This window comes from Prosopis cineraria, unplaced genomic scaffold (assembly GCF_029017545.1).
Source record: "Prosopis cineraria cultivar Desert tree isolate PC_DT_omini unplaced genomic scaffold, ASM2901754v1 PC144, whole genome shotgun sequence".
NCBI classification, from domain to species: domain Eukaryota; kingdom Viridiplantae; phylum Streptophyta; class Magnoliopsida; order Fabales; family Fabaceae; genus Prosopis; species Prosopis cineraria.
Genome location: NW_026555471.1, coordinates 3,560 through 21,713, shown reverse-complemented (window position 1 = coordinate 21,713; position 18,154 = coordinate 3,560). Strand labels below are relative to the sequence as shown.

At 34.7% G+C, this 18,154-nt stretch overlaps 3 protein-coding genes across 9 annotated transcripts; 2 read left to right on the top strand and 1 right to left on the bottom strand.

The window, feature by feature from the left end:
- Window positions 1-285: 285 nt before the first annotated feature.
- LOC129295574 (very-long-chain aldehyde decarbonylase GL1-9-like) lies at window positions 286-4,490 on the bottom strand. 4 transcript variants are annotated; one of them, XM_054934106.1, is made up of 4 exons: window positions 3,844-3,952; window positions 3,516-3,701; window positions 2,787-3,140; window positions 286-1,142 (listed from the first exon to the last, which is right to left on the bottom strand). In XM_054934106.1, the coding sequence occupies exons 3-4, from the start codon at window positions 3,009-3,011 to the stop codon at window positions 600-602; spliced, it is 768 nt and encodes a 255-aa protein (XP_054790081.1). In that variant the 5' UTR covers window positions 3,012-3,140; window positions 3,516-3,701; window positions 3,844-3,952; the 3' UTR covers window positions 286-599. The 4 variants fall into 4 exon arrangements, with proteins under 4 accessions (XP_054790081.1, XP_054790080.1, XP_054790082.1 ...); XM_054934105.1 differs by having other exon boundaries at window positions 3,516-3,762; window positions 3,844-3,932; XM_054934107.1 differs by having other exon boundaries at window positions 3,516-3,646; window positions 3,844-3,919.
- A 1,757-nt stretch (window positions 4,491-6,247) lies between these two features.
- On the top strand, window positions 6,248-9,655 carry LOC129295575 (uncharacterized). Of its 4 annotated transcripts, none has more exons than XR_008589588.1 (2): window positions 6,248-8,624; window positions 9,386-9,655. XR_008589588.1 is itself a non-coding variant. In XM_054934109.1 (2 exons), the coding sequence occupies exon 2, from the start codon at window positions 7,093-7,095 to the stop codon at window positions 8,572-8,574; it is 1,482 nt and encodes a 493-aa protein (XP_054790084.1). In that variant the 5' UTR covers window positions 6,249-6,496; window positions 6,946-7,092; the 3' UTR covers window positions 8,575-8,783. The 4 variants fall into 4 exon arrangements, 3 of the variants coding, with proteins under 3 accessions (XP_054790084.1, XP_054790085.1, XP_054790086.1); XM_054934109.1 differs by lacking the exon at window positions 9,386-9,655 and having other exon boundaries at window positions 6,249-6,496; window positions 6,946-8,783; XM_054934110.1 differs by lacking the exon at window positions 9,386-9,655 and having other exon boundaries at window positions 6,249-6,496; window positions 6,845-8,783.
- A 1,957-nt stretch (window positions 9,656-11,612) lies between these two features.
- Window positions 11,613-15,772, top strand: LOC129295569 (NAC domain-containing protein 17-like). The gene is made up of 5 exons (XM_054934095.1): window positions 11,613-12,048; window positions 12,828-13,105; window positions 13,245-13,553; window positions 14,025-14,568; window positions 14,910-15,772. Exons 1-5 carry the CDS (start codon window positions 11,862-11,864, stop codon window positions 15,275-15,277), a joined length of 1,686 nt encoding a protein of 561 aa, XP_054790070.1. The 5' UTR covers window positions 11,613-11,861; the 3' UTR covers window positions 15,278-15,772.
- The last annotated feature ends 2,382 nt before the right edge of the window (window positions 15,773-18,154 follow it).

The window sequence follows — 18,154 nt, the reverse complement described above, 5'->3', positions numbered from 1 at the left end:
TAAAAAAAAATAATTTGATCATTAGTAAATTTTTCGATTGAGAGATATGTGATGTGAACCATTTAAATTTTAAGTTCCGAATTAAGAATTTAATTTTAAAATTGTTTGCAAGAGGCAGTGCTGTCTACCCTTACATGTGAACTGAGGTTTTTTCTTAGCTATTGATACCAGAATGATGACTCAAAAGTGTGGTACAGCTCCAGAATAACTTAAAACGGATACAACACGGTATAAATGAATAGACTTAAAACGCATCAAGACTCAGCCTTGCGATATTACAGAGGGTGACAAATTGATACTCTGTTAGCAACTCTCACGTTCATAAATTAAATACACCAAAGCCACCCTGATGATGAGAGGCTCTATCCATATCATTTACGCTACCGCATTAGAATGGAATTGCAAAGCTTACATGACCAAATGAACTTAACAAGAGTGATGAAGCGACCAAACGACTTGGGATTATATTTCCACAGCGAGGCCTAGCGTTTGTGATCAACAAACGTAACTCATGAATGAACCAGGCTCTGATAAAATAGAACCCATCAGAAGTGAGAGTATGAGCGATTACACACAAGACTAACTTTTTTACAGTCTAACTAGTCCTTTGCTGCCCTTGCCTCAAACCCCCCTCCAGGCCGCTTTACAAGGCTGTATGGCATGAATGTCCCAAGAAGTTTATCCCATATGGGAAAAAATGGTTGAGAATAATTATATTTCAACCCTTGTAGTTGATGATGTATGTCGTGATAAGCTGTGTTGTTCTCAAAGAACAAGTGGAAGATATTGCCAGGCAACCAGAGTCCACAGTGATCGTCAACAGTCTTGATGACCGAGAAGCAGAAGAATGCAACGGCTGTTCTCGCAGTCATCCCCGAGACAAGATATGAGATTGCCCCGCCAAAAGTGTCAAGAAGAAGACCCTCAAGAGGATGATTATAAAGGGCTCCTATTGCATAAGGGACAACCAGTCTGTGATGTTGGGAGTGAACATGGCGGTATAAAAATTTGTTTTGATGCATGTATCGGTGCACAAAGTACTGCCATGTATCCATGACAAACATCGCTATAATGATCTGCGCAACTTGAAAGGGAATGGAGGGCTGCACTATAACCCCAGATTCGTTTGCCTTTGAGGTCAACTGCAGAATGTTAGGAAGCATATTAGCCATCCAACAACAGCCAGAGCAGAGAACAGAATGTTCTTAGCATCATGAACTTTGAAAGAAAATTATTATTGGGGCACATGCTGCAGATTAGGCACCCAACAATATTAGGGATCCCTACGTGTATGCCATACAGGGAGGAAAGACAGAGATACAAAATTGAGTACACAAGCTGAGAAAAACGCAATTTTATTTGCGAACTAGCAAACGTTTGTATGTATGTGAAGCAGGACAAATTGAAGAGTTCAACATAGTTGTATATTGGTTTCCATGCAATTTCACAAATAAGACATGTATTTTCAGGTTTTTATTTACTTATTCTGTAGATTATTTGATAATATTGGAATGTGATGGGACCTTCAGAGAATACTTATATCAACGACAGAATAGAGCCAAACAAGTCTACCAACAGAACTACATGACCATAAATAAACCACCTCAAGGAACAGTAGGAAATTTTGAAAAATGCTCAAGCCTTTGAGAGGCTTTCTTTTCTTTTCTCCCTAATTTCATCTGTTATCCATGCAATTTCACAAATAAGATATGTATTTTCAGGTTTTTATTCACTTATTCCGTAGATTATTTGATAAAATTGGAATCTGATGGGACCTTTAGAGAATACTTGCATCAATGACAGAGTAGAGCCAAACAAGTCTACCAACAGAACTGCATAACTATAAAATAAACCACCTCAAGGAGAAGTAGGAAATTTTGAAACATGCTCAAGCCTTTGAGAGGCTTTCTTTTCTTTCCTCCCTACTTTCATCTATTATCCCCCCAACCCAAAAAGAAGGAAAAAACCTCAACATGCCTCCACCCCCCCCCCCCAAAAAACTGGGAAAACAAAATGATTCAAACCCGTTAACAAGAACCACTTCAGCATGTGGATCCATAAAGAATGGGGAAAGGAATACTTAATGCTTAATGAATCATCATTTTCTCTAACGCATGCATGCATGTTATATATGTAGACATGAATAACGCTTGTCTCTACCACATTATCATTTTCAGCAAAGTTTTCCCACTGAATTCAGTTAATTTATAATCCATATACATATTTCATTTTGAGTAGTTCTTCCATGGCAAGTTGTATGCCTGAAGACCCTGATATCCAATTATAATCAGTTTGAACCAGGTATACATGAGTCATTTAAGCTCAACTTCTTGTCTTTTTATAATCCACAGGCTCTCTGTTGATTTTCTTGTATCAGGAATTCAAGGCATTTTGACAATGAGTTCTGTCAACAGTGCTCAAAATACTTTAAGCAGTACATTTGTTTTATCTAATATATAACTTTAGCTTTCCATTATTGAAGTCATTCATTTTACTGGGAGAATAAGAAATGTGGAAAGAAATAAAAAACTTGGGCAATGTTTGATAGGTAGAAAAATACTTTCTAGAAAGCAAATGAGAAATGTAACTATTCCATTTTATTTGTAGGTACATATCCCATTTCCTTTCTAGCAAACATTTTTTCATATACCAAACATTGCCTTAATGTAGACAAGAGTCTAAACAAGAACCAGTGCCAAGCTAAAATTCTTAATGAAATTAAATTAAATTTTCATAAAACATGCTATTACCTACAAATTTGAACAAGTCTTTGTAGAATGACTAACCAAGAAAAGTGCAACCGTCGCCTGGACAAGCTGCTGAAGCAAAACACCCTTCACCACGTCTGAGAGTGGCACCAAATTCTTCTCTTTCTCTTCTCTTCTAGTATGCAACCGATATTTGTCAAGAGGTGGTAGCAACTGATAAAATCCACCATATATCCAATAAAGCACAATAGGTGCAAAGGTGCCCATCACTTCATCGCTCACATATCCTTCCCAGAAAACCATTATCAGTCCAACTTGCAAGTGAAACTAATTAATCTGAAGTAGAAAGACTCAGCCAAGAAACAAGTTCTAAAGTCAAAGCTTCATTGCAGCTGAAGATCTAAAACTAGAGGAGCTCACTTCACTCACAACCTGCAATAGAAAATGACATTTTAGATGAGTAACAATATGTTTCTTGCAGTGAGAAAACGAGAAAATAATTAAAAAAGAACTAAGTTTTCTGCCATAATGTTTGAATGATTAATTAAAAATAACATTAGTAAGGAAAAAATATACTTCTTCTTCCTACGTACACGGCTGTTCTTAAATTTTAGAAATAGACAGTTCAAATCCTAAAGATTTAAGCGAATCCTAGCAAGTTTGCTTTGTTTTTGTTGTGTTTGCAGTAAAATAAATACACATTAAATGCTCAGATCCCCAATAACTACATGTTCCGGAGAATTAAAAATAAGTATCGCGATAAAAATTCCATCGGGCCCCATTGACTGAATAACAGCTACTACTTACCAGGATAACTAGTTGCGGCCAGAAAAGCGCATTGGGATTCAGATCTAGGCCTTGCTTGTAGAGTGAAATAGCGAGTGTCTGTTCCGAGACTCCAAAATCTTCAAACTTTAGTGTTTGTTCCGTTGGTCGTACTTTAGAAATAGACAGTTCAAATCTTAAAGATTTAAGCGACTCCTAGCAAGTTTCCTTTGTTTTTGTTGTGTTTGCAGTAAAATAAATACACATTAAATGCTCAGATCCCCAATAACTACATGTTCGGGAGAAAAAAATAAGTATGACAATACAAATTCCATCGGGCCCCATTGACTGAATAACAGCTACTACTTACCAGGATAACTAGTTGCGGCCAGAAAAGCGCATTGGGATTCAGATCTAGGCCTTGCTTGTAGAGTGAAATAGCGAGTGTCTGTTCCGAGACTCCAAAATCTTCAAACTTTAGTGTTTGTTCGTTGGTCGTACTTTAGAAATAGACAGTTCAAATCTTAAGATTTAAGCGACTCCTAGCAAGTTTTTGTTGTGTTTGCAGTAAAATAAATACACATTAAATGCTCATCCCCAATAACTACATGTTCGGGAGAATAAAAATAAGTATGACAATACAAATTCCATCGGGCCCCATTGACTGGATAATAGCTACCACTTACCAGGATAACGAGTAGCGGCCAGAAAGCGCATTGGGATTCAGATCTAGGCCTTGCTTGTAGAGTGAAATAGCGAGTGTCTGTTCCGAGACTCCAAAATCTTCAGACTTTGGTGTTTGTTCCGTTGGTCGTATTGAAAAGTTTGATGTCTCCGTCCGGCCAGCTTAATCGAAAGGAAGAGACCCAAAAGCGTTTGGAAGAATAGAAAATGATAGGGGGCAGCAATGGTATGATATGAGCATGTATTTGCTCGTTGTCTTATAATCATCCATGACTTTTTCCGCCCCCAGCTTGCCTTTTCGGTGGCCGCAGCCAACGGAACTGCTTATTGCGTAAATATTTGGCTGTTTGAAAAAAAAAAAAAAAACAAAAACAAAGAAAGTGTATGTATTTTTTCCCCCTAGCATAAGTCGGGCACACACTTTGATTTTACTATGAAATTAAGAAAAGCAAGTTGACAAGATCGCGAGATCATTTTACACTCCTTCTATTTTAAATTATAAAATATTTTAATAAAAATAAAATTTTATTAATAATATTTTTTTAATATAATTTTTTTATATATTCTCTCTTTTTAATATTCTTTTATCAATGATGTATTAAATGAAGAGTATTTTTAAATGTTTACATTTTTATCTTGAAAAAATAAAATTGTAAAGTATATTTAATGAACTTTATTAATATGTGAAATTTTGTTTATAAATATCTTATAATTTAAAATGAAAAAAGTACTTTGTTCAGATGGAAAAAAGTTTTCTCCTCTAATTTTTTTCTTATTTTTTTTATAATATAAGAGATAAACTCTCTTGTTAATAGAAATTTTTTTCAAAGACATAGAAGGCAAAAAATAAATCTTTACCAGCTAAAGGTACAGGGTTTCCATTCTAGTTGACTTCATTTTTTATTTCCTATTCATTTCATTATTTCATATCTTACCAAAACAGGAGAGTTAACATTGGGTTTGATTGGTGAAGTAGTTAAACATTGGGACATCATATAATTTAATTATTTCTCCATTCCTTTTTATTATTTCTTTCATTCAATCTGGAGTCATACAACTATTTCATTCACACCCGTGTAATGCATAAGGATCATGATAGTTAGATATATAAGGATTGAAATTTAAATTCCCAATCACTTGCCTAAATGATGGAACTCTTATCATTTATGCAAATTTTATTTGATTCTCTTATTTTTTTTCCTCTCTCTAAACACACGTTTAGAAAGAAGAAATGGAGAAAAATTCTTCTTATTGATTTGATGCATGCTTTTTAATAAATCTTAAATCCTTAAAATCTAATGCAATAGTTACAATGGCTTAAATGACGACGACGACGATTGTTGCCATTGTTGTTGTACAATATACAACATTTGAAAATTTAACGTCACAAAAAAAAAGAAGTTACATGCATTAATTACAAAAAAAAATTAATAAATTATTTGTTTTGAAGGTTGTAGAGCATAGAACTCCAAATTATAACTCTTGACAATAAAAAAAAATAACTCTTAGAAGATTATGAATTTAATGATTTTTTATTTGGTGTAAATATTATATTTTTGAATGTCCATTACCCCAAATTATATGTTAATATACACTATATCATCTTAATGGTGTGTGTGTATTATTTTTATTGTATCTTTTAAAATTTCATTAATTTTGCAACATATGCTACATATAAGAGAATAGACAATATAATTTTGGAATTTTATATTTAATGTCACTTTAATAATTCATAAATAATGAATAACAAATAATTTAATTTTATACCGTTGGGTTGGCGAAAAAATTTTTCAATTTTATAAACTATATTGATATTGATGGTAACAAATCCAAATTTTCTAGTTGACATGAACTCCATAAATCAGTTGATATGAATATGCAACCAACCCTACCAAAGCAATCTCTCTCTCTCTCTCTCTCTGTGTGTGCATGTGAAGCAACGGTTAACACGATCCCCACCAATGAAATTCATTTGCAAACTCTAAAAAGCTTTTGTCACACACATTCATTGCGTTTTTAACTCTTACAAAACTTGCACTCTTCCAACTCAAGATGAATCATCTGTATTTGGACACAAATGGAAAGAAGACCACCCCCGACACTTGAAATTATTAAACAACCTTTGACGTCCCTCTCATGATTCGACTGGTAAAAGGACTGAGAAGTGCACCGTCAACGTTAGCAAACGGTGGCGTACAGTGAAGCCGGCCATTGATCCAAAACCTGTCATTATGATGACCAGACGGCTTTTTGACGGAGAGGCACGTCATCGTTGGCTGTGCTGGTTCTTCCTCCCATTCTGCTTCTTCTTCTCGATTCTCCGCTGCTTTTCCCCGAAGGTATTGAAGATGCCTTTTGATTTGCTTATCGGGTCTTTCTGTCTTTAACCATCAATTTCTTGTAATTTTCGAATCACTTCTTCTGCCGAAAGTTATAGAATTTTCGTGCTTTGGTGGATTTCATGGTATGGATTGAGTGCTTCCCACCTGATTTCGGAGGATTTATGGGGATCTTTGGGTTTGGGCTGCGCATAGTCTTCCTCTAGTGATTCCGAGATCTCTTCCTCTCCCACAGTGGGTAGGGATTAAAGAGGCTCTATGCCTTGTGTATGTCTGTTCATCTTTGTTCACTGTGTCCTTCCACCTTCCGTGTAATTTTTGACAGTATTTAATTTAATTTCTTTTTAGGTAGAAACAGAGTTCATGTCTTGACTCTTGTAGTTTCGGGTTTTTTCGTCTCTGTTGGACTTGCTGATCTGTTTTATGAGCTTGTGACCATTTTCTTCTAGGGTTTTGATGGAGATGTCCAATGGGGATTAATATGGCGAAGGTGTTTTCTTGAATTGTTTCTGCGTTGCCAACATTGAATCAATCAGCAACAATTCTCATCAACGAGATGAGTTGAGTTGGGAGATTCTCCCCGCTCATCATTGTCAATGGAGAATCATCACCCATCTACGCTCTTAACCATGGATTCAAGTGCATCTTCCCACGAGGAACTGGATTTGGAGATGAATGGTCAAATTATACTTTCCCGTCCACCGGATATAAATTTGCCCCTGTCTGCAGAACGCAGCCCGCCTCCGCAGTCATGGAATTCTGACCCGTGTGATATGTTAGATGTTAGTCTTGGTACTCAAGGATATGAGACTGAGAGTTTCCTCACCCCCCTTCCCAAAGGTGGAAAGAAGTGTACGAAGCGAGTTGATAGTATATGGGGAGCATGGTTTTTCTTCAGCTTCTATTTTAAGCCTGCATTGAATGAAAAATCCAAGGCTAAGATAATCAGGGACAGCAATGGCGTTTCTGGGTTTGATAAATCTGATCTTAAGCTTGATGTTTTCATGGTTCAACATGATATGGAAAATATGTACATGTGGGTTTTCCAGGAGAGGCCGGAAAATGCATTGGGTAAGATGCAGCTGAGGAGTTATATGAATGGTCATTCTCGCCAAGGGGAGCGCCCGTTTCCATTTAGTGTTGACAGAGGCTTCGTTCGATCTCACAGGATGCAACGAAAGCATTACAGAGGCCTATCAAACCCCCAATGTTTGCATGGCATTGAGGTTGTTCCTTCACCCAATCTTTCAGGCCTTGATGAGGAAGAGAAGAAAAGGTGGGTGGAAATCACTGGCAGGGATCTCAATTTCACGATCCCACCTGAAGCAAGTGATTTCAGTTCATGGAGAAATCTCCCCAACACAGACTTTGAGCTTGAGAGACCACCTCCCCCAATCAAGAGTGCTTCGAATGCACCTGCAAAGAAACTACTCAATGGATCCGGGCTGAATTTGTCAACTCATCCTTCCAACCACTGTAATGGTGATGCGATGGACCTATCTCCGGTCAATGGCAAGAGGAAGAAAGACTTATTTCCTCATGGGAATGAGGATGATTGTTATTTGGCTGTTAACCCCTCACCCGATCAGATTTCAGATATAGAAATGCATACAAGTGAGCCACACTGGCTTTCTGACTTTACAGGGGTAATGAAGAGTGTCTATGGTCCTGTGACAGCTGCAAAAACTATTTACGAGGATGAACAAGGATACTTGATCGTTATCAGTCTTCCCTTTGTGGATCTTCCGAGTGTGAAAGTTTCATGGAGGAATACTCTGACCCATGGTATCATCAAGGTTTCTTGTGTGAGCATATCTGGGAAGCCATTTATCAAAAGACATGATAGAACATTCAAGCTTACTGATCCATCCTCTGAACACTGCCCTCCTGGTGAGTTTGTCCGAGAGATTCCTCTTTCGACTCGAATTCCTGAAGATGCCAATATAGAAGCATACTTCGATGGGTCAGGATCAGTTCTTGAGATCATGGTGCCAAAACTTCGTGTGGGACCGGAAGAGCATGAAGTTCGGGTCTGCCTTCGCCCTCATCTGGGAGGAAATGATCTTATGTTAACTTAAGATGTGCCCTTACCAAAAACTTGTTAAGGTTGCCAAACTTGGTTTGGTTGGTATGTCATTGTTTTACTTTTACTAACTGTTTACCATACAGTCATAGTGTAGTGCAATTGTGCATGTCAGCGATTAGCCCTCTCTCTACTCTATTGGCATTTGATTGTAATAGTGCTTAAATCTTTGAAAATCGAATGATGATCATTGATTTATACAAAGGAAGTGTTATCACACGTTGTTTTTAGTGGTATGCTTTGGATCTTATGGGCATATATGTTTCTTTGAAACGGTAAATATAAGAAAGATTAAGGGCTTCTTTGACAATTGTTCTAGAAATAGTTTTTTATTTTTCAAAACACAAAAAAAAAAATCTGTATGATAACATTTTTTAGAAAATGTTTTGAACAAAAACAAAACCAAATATTTTCTTAAAAAATAGAAAAACAAAAATATCTTTTAAATATTTTAAGATTATTGTTATGAAAAATCGAGAAGAATGCAAAAAAACTCATGTTTTGTTCTCTCAACATATTTTAAAAAATTTCAATTCTCAAAAAAATTATAAAAAAAAGTTTCAAACAGACTCCAGTCATTTTTACAGTATTGTTTCTGTTTTTCTCCTGTTTTGCCAGAATTTCCGTTTTTCTTCAAAGATAACTTGCTGCAATATTGCATAATTTTGATTTTAATTGTAAATTAATAATTTATAGATTGTGAATGATGTGTAATGTTACTATTTTTGGGTTTACGGTGAGGAAGCACTGATTAACGATAACTTGTACACCAAATGATGATAATGGTGATGATTATTTGGATACAGGGTTTGGTTAAGAATCGTCAGAAGTTTGATACTATTGGCTCCGGGTACGTTGCTCCGTATGAATATGCGTCGTTTGTGTCTGTGTGGTGTAGTGTGGTGTGGTTGGTTCACAATGTGATGACCGGTACGGTCCACTATGTCTCTGTGTTCAAGAATTGATGGTGTAATTTTCATCGTGGGATTGGTTTTAGTTCTTACTTAGGTTTTTAGTGCCTTTGTTAGACGTTATTATTCAGCTGGTTTTGTATGTTTGTGTATTTGTTCTTTTCAAATATGGAGCAAAGAAGAAAATAAATGAAAGTTAACTCATTATCCAACTTTTGACTTATTTCTGATCAAGTCTAATAGTTTGTCTGATCTAAAATATAAGTCCAGCCTACCTAGCTGCCTTGAGACCAAGGAAAAAAAGTTAAATGAAAGTTAACTAATAAATTTTAATCAAAAAAAATTAACTCAATAAATTTGTTAAAAATTACTCAGCTAAAAGTTAAATGTAAGGCTCATTTAGTAATATTTAAGTCATTGAATTTCCAAATGTTTGATACTATTGGCTCCGGGTACGTTGCTCTGGGTTTTGAAAAATTTCCAATTCCATTTAGCTTAGATGTTAATAAAGGAATGCTAGATCTTCGTGTAAATTAATGGAGAAATCAAGTTAATCATTGAATTAAGCAACGTGAAGGAATTTTGCAGTTATGAGAAAAGATGGAGCATACTTGAAATTAATTGGTTTAGAAAAATTAAATTATTCTCGAATTTAATAGAAGCAGTGGCCAATATTTAAAAAGTTTATCAAAAATCACATCTTGTCTATGAAATTGTAAAAGATAAAAAAGAGATGATTATGCGAGATTAGTATGTCCTCTATGACCAAGTTTTTAAGGAATCTAAATGTCTGTTTGGATAAAGAGAAAACGCGTGTTTTGGATTTAAAATTAATTTTTTCTGTCAATTTATCCAAATAGTAGAAAATGATCAAAAATCGATTATGGATTAAAACGCTTATTTTTCCAGAAGCTCCCTCCATCAGCTTTTTCCCAAAAGATTGTCAAAAATGTTGAAAAAAATTACAAATACAAGCCCAAGAAAAAATTAAAAAAAAATATATAATTTAATAAAAATAAAATCAAACTCTCTTCTTTTTTTTTTTTCTTAATAAAAGTTAAACTTTGTATCTTCAAAAAATTGATATCTGATATTTAAACATTAAATTATATAGTAATTTATATAGTTAAAAATTAATTCTGATTAAATTATCCAAACATATTCAATTATATTAAAATTAATTTTAGAAAAATAGTATCCAAACACATTACGTTATAACATAATCAATTATGATTAAAATCTACCACTTAATCAATTATTTTCATAATCTATTATGTCCAACTGAAATCTAAACGGACCTTAATACTGATTTGCTTTTATGTAATGCGCATTACTCTTATCAATAGACAAGTGTTTTTATAATACCTCTTACAAAATATTTATTTATTACTCTTTTGATTAAAAAATATAAAGTATTTTTTTAAAAGTTAGATGTTTAAAAATATTAGATATTTTAAATTTTTTAAAGTATAATTATTATTTTTTTATAAAAGTGTCCTTATAAATAATGATTTTATATTTATTATAAGATGTTTAATAGGGATGAATAAAAAAATAAAATTAATTTAAAAATAAATAATTATTTTATTAAAAAGTGAGATTTGATTAAAAATATTTTATATTTCTAAACTGAGAGAGTATAAGATATGATTTTGCCAATGAACCCACTACCCATCAATAGTTCCTATAAAATGTTTATCAATAGAGAGGTGTTTTTATGATACCTCATCGTTGCATTTTTTTCTACCTTTTTTTGCCCCTTATTGTAGTAAAAAAAAAAAAAAATAGTGCGTTTGGGGTATTTGACTGTAATTTTAAAAATCATGGTCCACAGACGAAATTGGATGTGTTTCTGCGTCCTTGATTGTCACATCTCCAATTTTTTCCTCATTCACTCTTTCCATATCGGACGAATGCGATCATACGCAGCTGTAACTACATTAAACCTCGTGCGACCCTTAAACCCTGCCGTTGAATCACCTTATTGATCAAAACGTATTGCCCAAGCAAACGTATCTGCTGATCTCACTGTCGCGGAATGATCCCCCCTCTCTCTCTTCGCTCGCTTTTCAACGAAATCTCGTTCTCACTGGCATAAGCCACCCGCCTTCGCACTGTTACTCGTCTGACCACAATACTATGCCCAAATTCAAAGCTCAGTTCCTCTCTCTCTAGAATTGGAAAACTTCGCCTCCCCTTCCCCTCAAGGGGGTTTCATTCGGAATCCCCGATTTTGCATACTCATCTTTCGATTCTTCGATTGAAGGATTAGAGTTTTGTTTTGAGATTTTTTTCCCTTTTTTTCCTAGCCAAAAAGTCGGATTTTTTTTTCCCGGGGGGGCTTCCTAGGTTTCTTAGGGAATTTTTCAAGATGGGTTTGGAGTCAGACTCCGAGTGTTTCAGCAAAATGATGGCTTCGATGCCGGGGTTTCGCTTCCACCCTACGGACGAGGAGCTGGTCATGTATTATCTGAAGAGGAAGATGTCTGGGAGGAAACTGAAGCTCGACGTGATCCGGGAGACTGACGTCTACAAGTGGGACCCAGAGGAATTGCCTGGTATCTGCTTCGCTCTCCTGGATTCTTTTTTTCCCCGTTACCCTCTTTTCCCCCCAGCGATTGTGCAAGCGTTGACTTGATTCCCTGAAATGAATCTTGTGTTTTATTCGGTGTTTTGATTCACTGTTTGGTTTGATCGTGTAAAATTTAGATTAGGTGTAATTTTAGATCTTCATACTTGTGTGAACTGGGTTGAGTCAGATACCTGCACTCAGAATGGATTAGAAACTAGAATAGGAAGCGATTTAGGTTATACTGTGAATGTGTTTTGCTGACTTGGTGTTGGCACGTTTCTTTCTGCCCTGGTTAACCCCCCCTTTCCCCTCTCCCTAATTCCCACTGGATTTGCTTGACAAATCCTTATCCTTTGTTAGTTCTTCTTACGTGTCACGTGAGTTTAAATAATTTCATGGTCGATTCCTGGTCCCTTGTTGTGAGGATTTGTATTCACTATTCCGTTTAGGAATTTAGCCATCTGGACAAAGGCTTCCTTGCAAAGACAAATCTAAGTTGTCCAAAAGGATCACATCCTCGGCTTTGAGGGAATTAGGATCGATCCTGAGCACAGAAGTTGTGGTTTTTGCATCTTTTTTTGGCTAAAGTTTGCGGTCGCTCAATGAATGCTTAGAAAATTTAGATAGGCTACGATGCTACTATGTTTCATCTTTCGTATCTGATTCCTCTTGTAACATTTTATTTTAAAATTACTTGCATCTGCTTGTTTTCTCTATTTTTAACTTCCTCTTGTTTAATTTCTTGTAATTTAAAATATTTTGCAGCGCAATCTGGACTAAAAACTGGAGATAGGCAATGGTTTTTTTTCAGTCCTAGAGATAGGAAGTACCCTAACGCTGCAAGGTCAAGTAGAGCAACGAGACATGGGTACTGGAAAGCTACAGGAAAAGATCGTAATGTGACATACACTTCCCGAACTGTTGGAGTTAAAAAGACACTGGTTTTTTATAAAGGTAGAGCACCTAATGGTGAGCGGACTGATTGGGTTATGCATGAATACACCTTGGATGAACAAGAGCTTCAAAGATGCCAAGGCATTAAGGTATCACTTTAAGTGGTCCTTTAGTATTGGTTTATTCCATTAGTAATTTTTTATCAAAAAAATCTGTATTAATAAATTAGCCTTAACACGAGAACAACATTTTATTGCTGATGATGGGCTTTTTTATGTACATGAACAGGACTATTTTGCACTCTACAAGATTTACAAAAAAAGTGGACCTGGCCCTAAAAACGGTGAACAGTATGGTGCACCATTTAATGAAGAAGAGTGGGCAGATGATGATTTTGGAGATTGTAATATAACCTGGGCTGACTTTGAAGTTCCAACACAGCAACGTGATGGTGTTACTTCTGTTGATACTGTCAATGTTAATGGTCCATTGCAGCCGTTGCTTGATGATGAAATTGAGGAGATCATGAAGAAACTTATGGATGATGAGTCTCTCCACGAACAGCAGAATGTGAATGGTCGTCCTGCCTTACCTCCAGTATGTGATGTTTCACAAAAATTATATTCCAGTACTTTTATCACCTGTAATTCTGAACAATGAATCCTTGATAAGGCCTTGTGATGTCATGCAGTCCATATACCTTAATGTGATAAGGCCTTCTGTCATACTTTTATTGTTTGTAAAATACTTTATCTGCTTTGTTTCTTCCCTTTTGTGGTTGGGTGGAGTTATATCTTCGGGCACTGTAAATGCTATTGTCAGCACTTTAGCCTAATGTTCTCATGAATTTTTTTTTTATGTGATTTTTACTTCTATATACTATGTCCTGTTAGGAGTCAAGCGTAGTCTCAACATGAGAAAGCTTTGTTACTTACTGCTGGTCTTTCTCCCGCCTCCCCCCTCATTTCTTACTAATTGTATAAAGCTGATGATTATGTTGTTATCTCATCTTGTCTAATCTGGACTTGATTGTTGAGAAACTGATAGTTTTTTCATTGAATTATGTAGGGGGTTGCTGAGGAAACACAGAATGGCGTGGTTGATCAATTCTATATGGAAGTCATGTTTCCTGAGCCATTGGGACTGTTTCACTCAAGTGGTGTTCAGCAATGTGGCGTGGATCCCAGTTCTGACTTCCCTCAGTCAGCTATTTCTCACCTGCAAACGCCTGAAGCTCCTAAGTTCACTTCTACCCTTAACACTAAAGGGGCAGAAACTGGCTTGTGTGAGGATGACTTCTTGGAATTGGATGATCTCATTGGTCCTGAACATGCATTGCTAAACATCAATAAGCCTGTGGAGAACCTGCAGTTTGAAGATGGATTAAGTGAACTTGATCTGTACCATGATGCGCAGATGTTTCTTCATGACATGGGGCCGATTTCACATCCGTATATGAACACTCTGGATAATGCTATTGTAGATCAAAATTATGAGCTGCTGTCAAATCAAGAAAATGCAAATCAAACTGGTGAACTCATGATGCATGCTCAAAGAAACATCCTGCATCCAGCAGAACACGTCAATGTTTCTACACATCTGCCAACATCAGGTATATTCAGCAGTACAAGATACAGGGTTGGTGGTCTAGCTGTACTGCCAAATAATGATTTTACTGTCTTTGATTTGGATGAAGATGCAAGCATCATATCTCTGTTGTGTCCGAGGACATCACAGTTTATTGCTTTTGGTTGACTTGCCTGCTGATGCACGGCGGGAAAACCTTGCTGGAGTATATAAACTTTGTGCGAGCATTTTCATACTAACATTGTGATTTCTGACCCTGTTTCCACTGGGAAAATGTGATCTGAGCCAGTTTTCGAATGGCTCTTCTGTAGAGAAATGTCATAGGTTTTCTTTCTCTAATATACGCTAGTTTCTGGTCATGTTTAGGTGTACTATATGAGTCTGCCAGATTTCTTACTGAAAGCAATGGGACTGAAGAAAGCACTGTGGGAGGCGTTGCTGCAAGTAAATTATCTTCTTCTCTCTGGAACTTTGTTGAGTCAATACCATCCTCTCCTGCATCAGCATCTGAAAATGCTTTGGTGAATCGGGCCTTTGAGCGATTGTCTAGCTTCAATAAGTTGAAGATTGGTGTGAAGGACACAAACGTTGCTGCAGGTAATGACACCGCAACTCTGAAGGGAGGAGGCAAAAAAGGGGCTATCTTCCTTTTCTTTCCAGTTCTTGTTGCCTTATGTGCTTTCTTATGGGTTTCTTTAGGAACTTTAAGACTATTAGGTGTGCCTAGCTCTTGATAATGTAGATTCAAAGTTTCGCTGCTGCATGCATTTTTTCTAGGAACATCCTGAAATTAAGAATGAATGGATGCTATTTTCCAGCATATTCGGAAAAAAAAAAAAAACAAAAGTCTGTGAATATTCTACTTCATGTTGGCTTTTAGGTTAGCCTGAATCAGGTTAAGATTAAAAGAAAGGACCTGGAAGGAATTTAGCAAGGGCCTGCAGAATTTTTGGACAAATCTCATTAGAGTTGTAAAAAGTGATTACCCTGACAAGCTTTTTGTTTGTTATTCATATATATAAGTATATATTCCTACATCACTCCTTTTTTGGAGATTGATTGTACATAAATGAGGACACATTTGTGAAATTTGACTGTATGGTACAAAGTGTTAATGTAATCTTTTATGTATTGTCAGCCAGGTAGTTTAGCTCTGGAACTAGTACTTATTGGCTATTGCCTCTTAGAATTATATGCAGAAGTTGGTGGAATTATAAACACATTCGACAGCTTGTTTGTGCCCCGCGCCCGTGTAAAACTATCTGATGTTCAATTTTACGATTAGAGCGTTGTCAGTTTAATTTCATCTGCAAGATTTGAATTTCATCCTTGTTCAGAAGGAATTAAGTCGCTTTTGCCGATGCCAATCACATTTAGTTTGACAACTTTTCTTTACAAACGAAATTCTTTATACCAACTGATCACATTTTTTGTTTTGCACAGTTTGAAAAATAAGTTGTAATATTAATAATTTGTAAATTATACGATTTACCTTTAATTTTACATATTCGATATCCAGATTTAAGTTCATTTTTATCTTTTGTTTGAATTGTCTTTACTTCACATTGATTTAAAAGACAATATCGTACATGTATAAATTGTTATTGGGATAAAAGTGTATTTTGGTTCCAGAATTATTCATGAATGAGCTATAGGTAGGTTAAAGGAAATTGTATATTGTAAAATAGTATAGCTCTTTTTTTTTTTTTTAATTTTTTGGGTTTTTGAAGATAATGAATTGGTGCACTTTTTAAACAGCCAACATTATGTCAATTGTTTATGCGGGAAAGAGATTTCTTTTAACCTGACGTTTGATTAGAGGTTGATGGTTACGAAAAGCTGATAATGTATAGATTTTGTACGATTATGTACTATTGTATAGATTTTGTCAAATTCTCTCAAAGCAAAAATGTACTTTAATTCACTTTAGTTTTCTTAATTTGAATTTGAATATGAAATTTAGATTTATTCACACAAGATGTGAATGTATTTATTTGAGTTTTGATATTTGCATCTACCTTTTTTTTTTTTTTTTAACTTGAAGTATCAATTCACAAGGCTTGCCTTAATACTTTCTGTAAGTGTCTTCTTTTCTTTTTCTTGTTTTTTTTGACTTTGTAGTTTGTACAGATGACCATCACCTTATTAGGTTTAATCTAACATTTTTTAAATGAATCTTCCCACATATTAAATAAGGAGAATGTTACTGGGAGTCCGGAGAAGGAAAAAATAACAGTGAGGGTTCAAAACAAATGAACGTTCATTTTTGCACAAGTGAATTGATAAACCTGCAATTGTGTAAAGATTAAAGGCCTGTTTGTTTTCTATTTTTAAAAACAAAAAATTTAAAAATTTATTTGGGTAAGTGGTTTTCATTTAATTGTTTTTAAAACTGTTTTCATTTTTTGTTTTTAAAAATAAAAAAATGGAAACAAATTTAAGTTGTTTTCATTTTTATTTTTTTTGACTTTAAAATACACTACATTTGATTATTAAAAATTAAAGTTATCTTGAACAATTTTTATTATTAATCCTTACCATTAATTGGCTATAATCATCATTATCAATCCATTTTTAATCCTAAAATTGTTTTTAAATTGACATAACTAACTGAACTTTCATTTCATTTTATTTTAAAAATAGTTTTGAAAATTATATTACAAAACATTTTTTAAAAACAAAAAATGAGAACAGAGACCAAATAAGTCCTAATTTTCAGTTATTTTTTACTCTCACTGCTATTCTCCCTATAAAATAATATACTTATCTATATTGCCGGTCTTGTAAGGTGGAGCACATTTAATAGCATTGTTTTCAAATAATACATACAATAAAAGTTCCAATATTGTTAGATGTTATATAAAATAAAGGAGCTTTTGCACAGATAACCAATATTATAAGACCAAGTAAAAGAAATAGCCTATCTTTTCTTAAAATTTAAAAATAACCTTTTTAATATTTAGATTATAATTAATTTACAAAATTGCTCTTTTTAATATTTAGGAGATTCAAAAATGCAAGAAATCTCTGAAACGAGAAAAACAAATGTAAGAGAGAAGATGGAACTTGACGCGAGAGAGACGAATGCGAGATAGCAGAGTGTAACACACCAAAAATTTTTTTTTTAAAATAATTTAACTCAACCATAGTTGGGTTACAGCCACCCAACACATTTTTATATCAATAATTTCAATATAAAATATTTTATAATTGGTTTCAACTCACACACTATAACATTTCAGATAAATTTTTACCTCCCACATGCCATTAGGTTAAATCACATTTGTCCATTCTTATACTCCCAACAAGTAAACTAAATCACATTTGTCCATCCTTATACTCCAACAAGTAAAATAAGCAATTTATTAAATTTTCAACACAAGCCAGTTATTTGGCCTTATAATCATGCCATTTTAACCAATTCAAAGTAAACCAAATATTAAAATTACAGTCATCCAAATTGTACCAAAAATAGAAACAGTTTGAAAGGCATGATTACATTTATATATTCATATAATTGACAATAAACAAAAAGTCATAATATTGGCAATATAACACATTATAAATCATAAATTAAATACTCAAAAGAGACAGTGGATCTATACCACTAA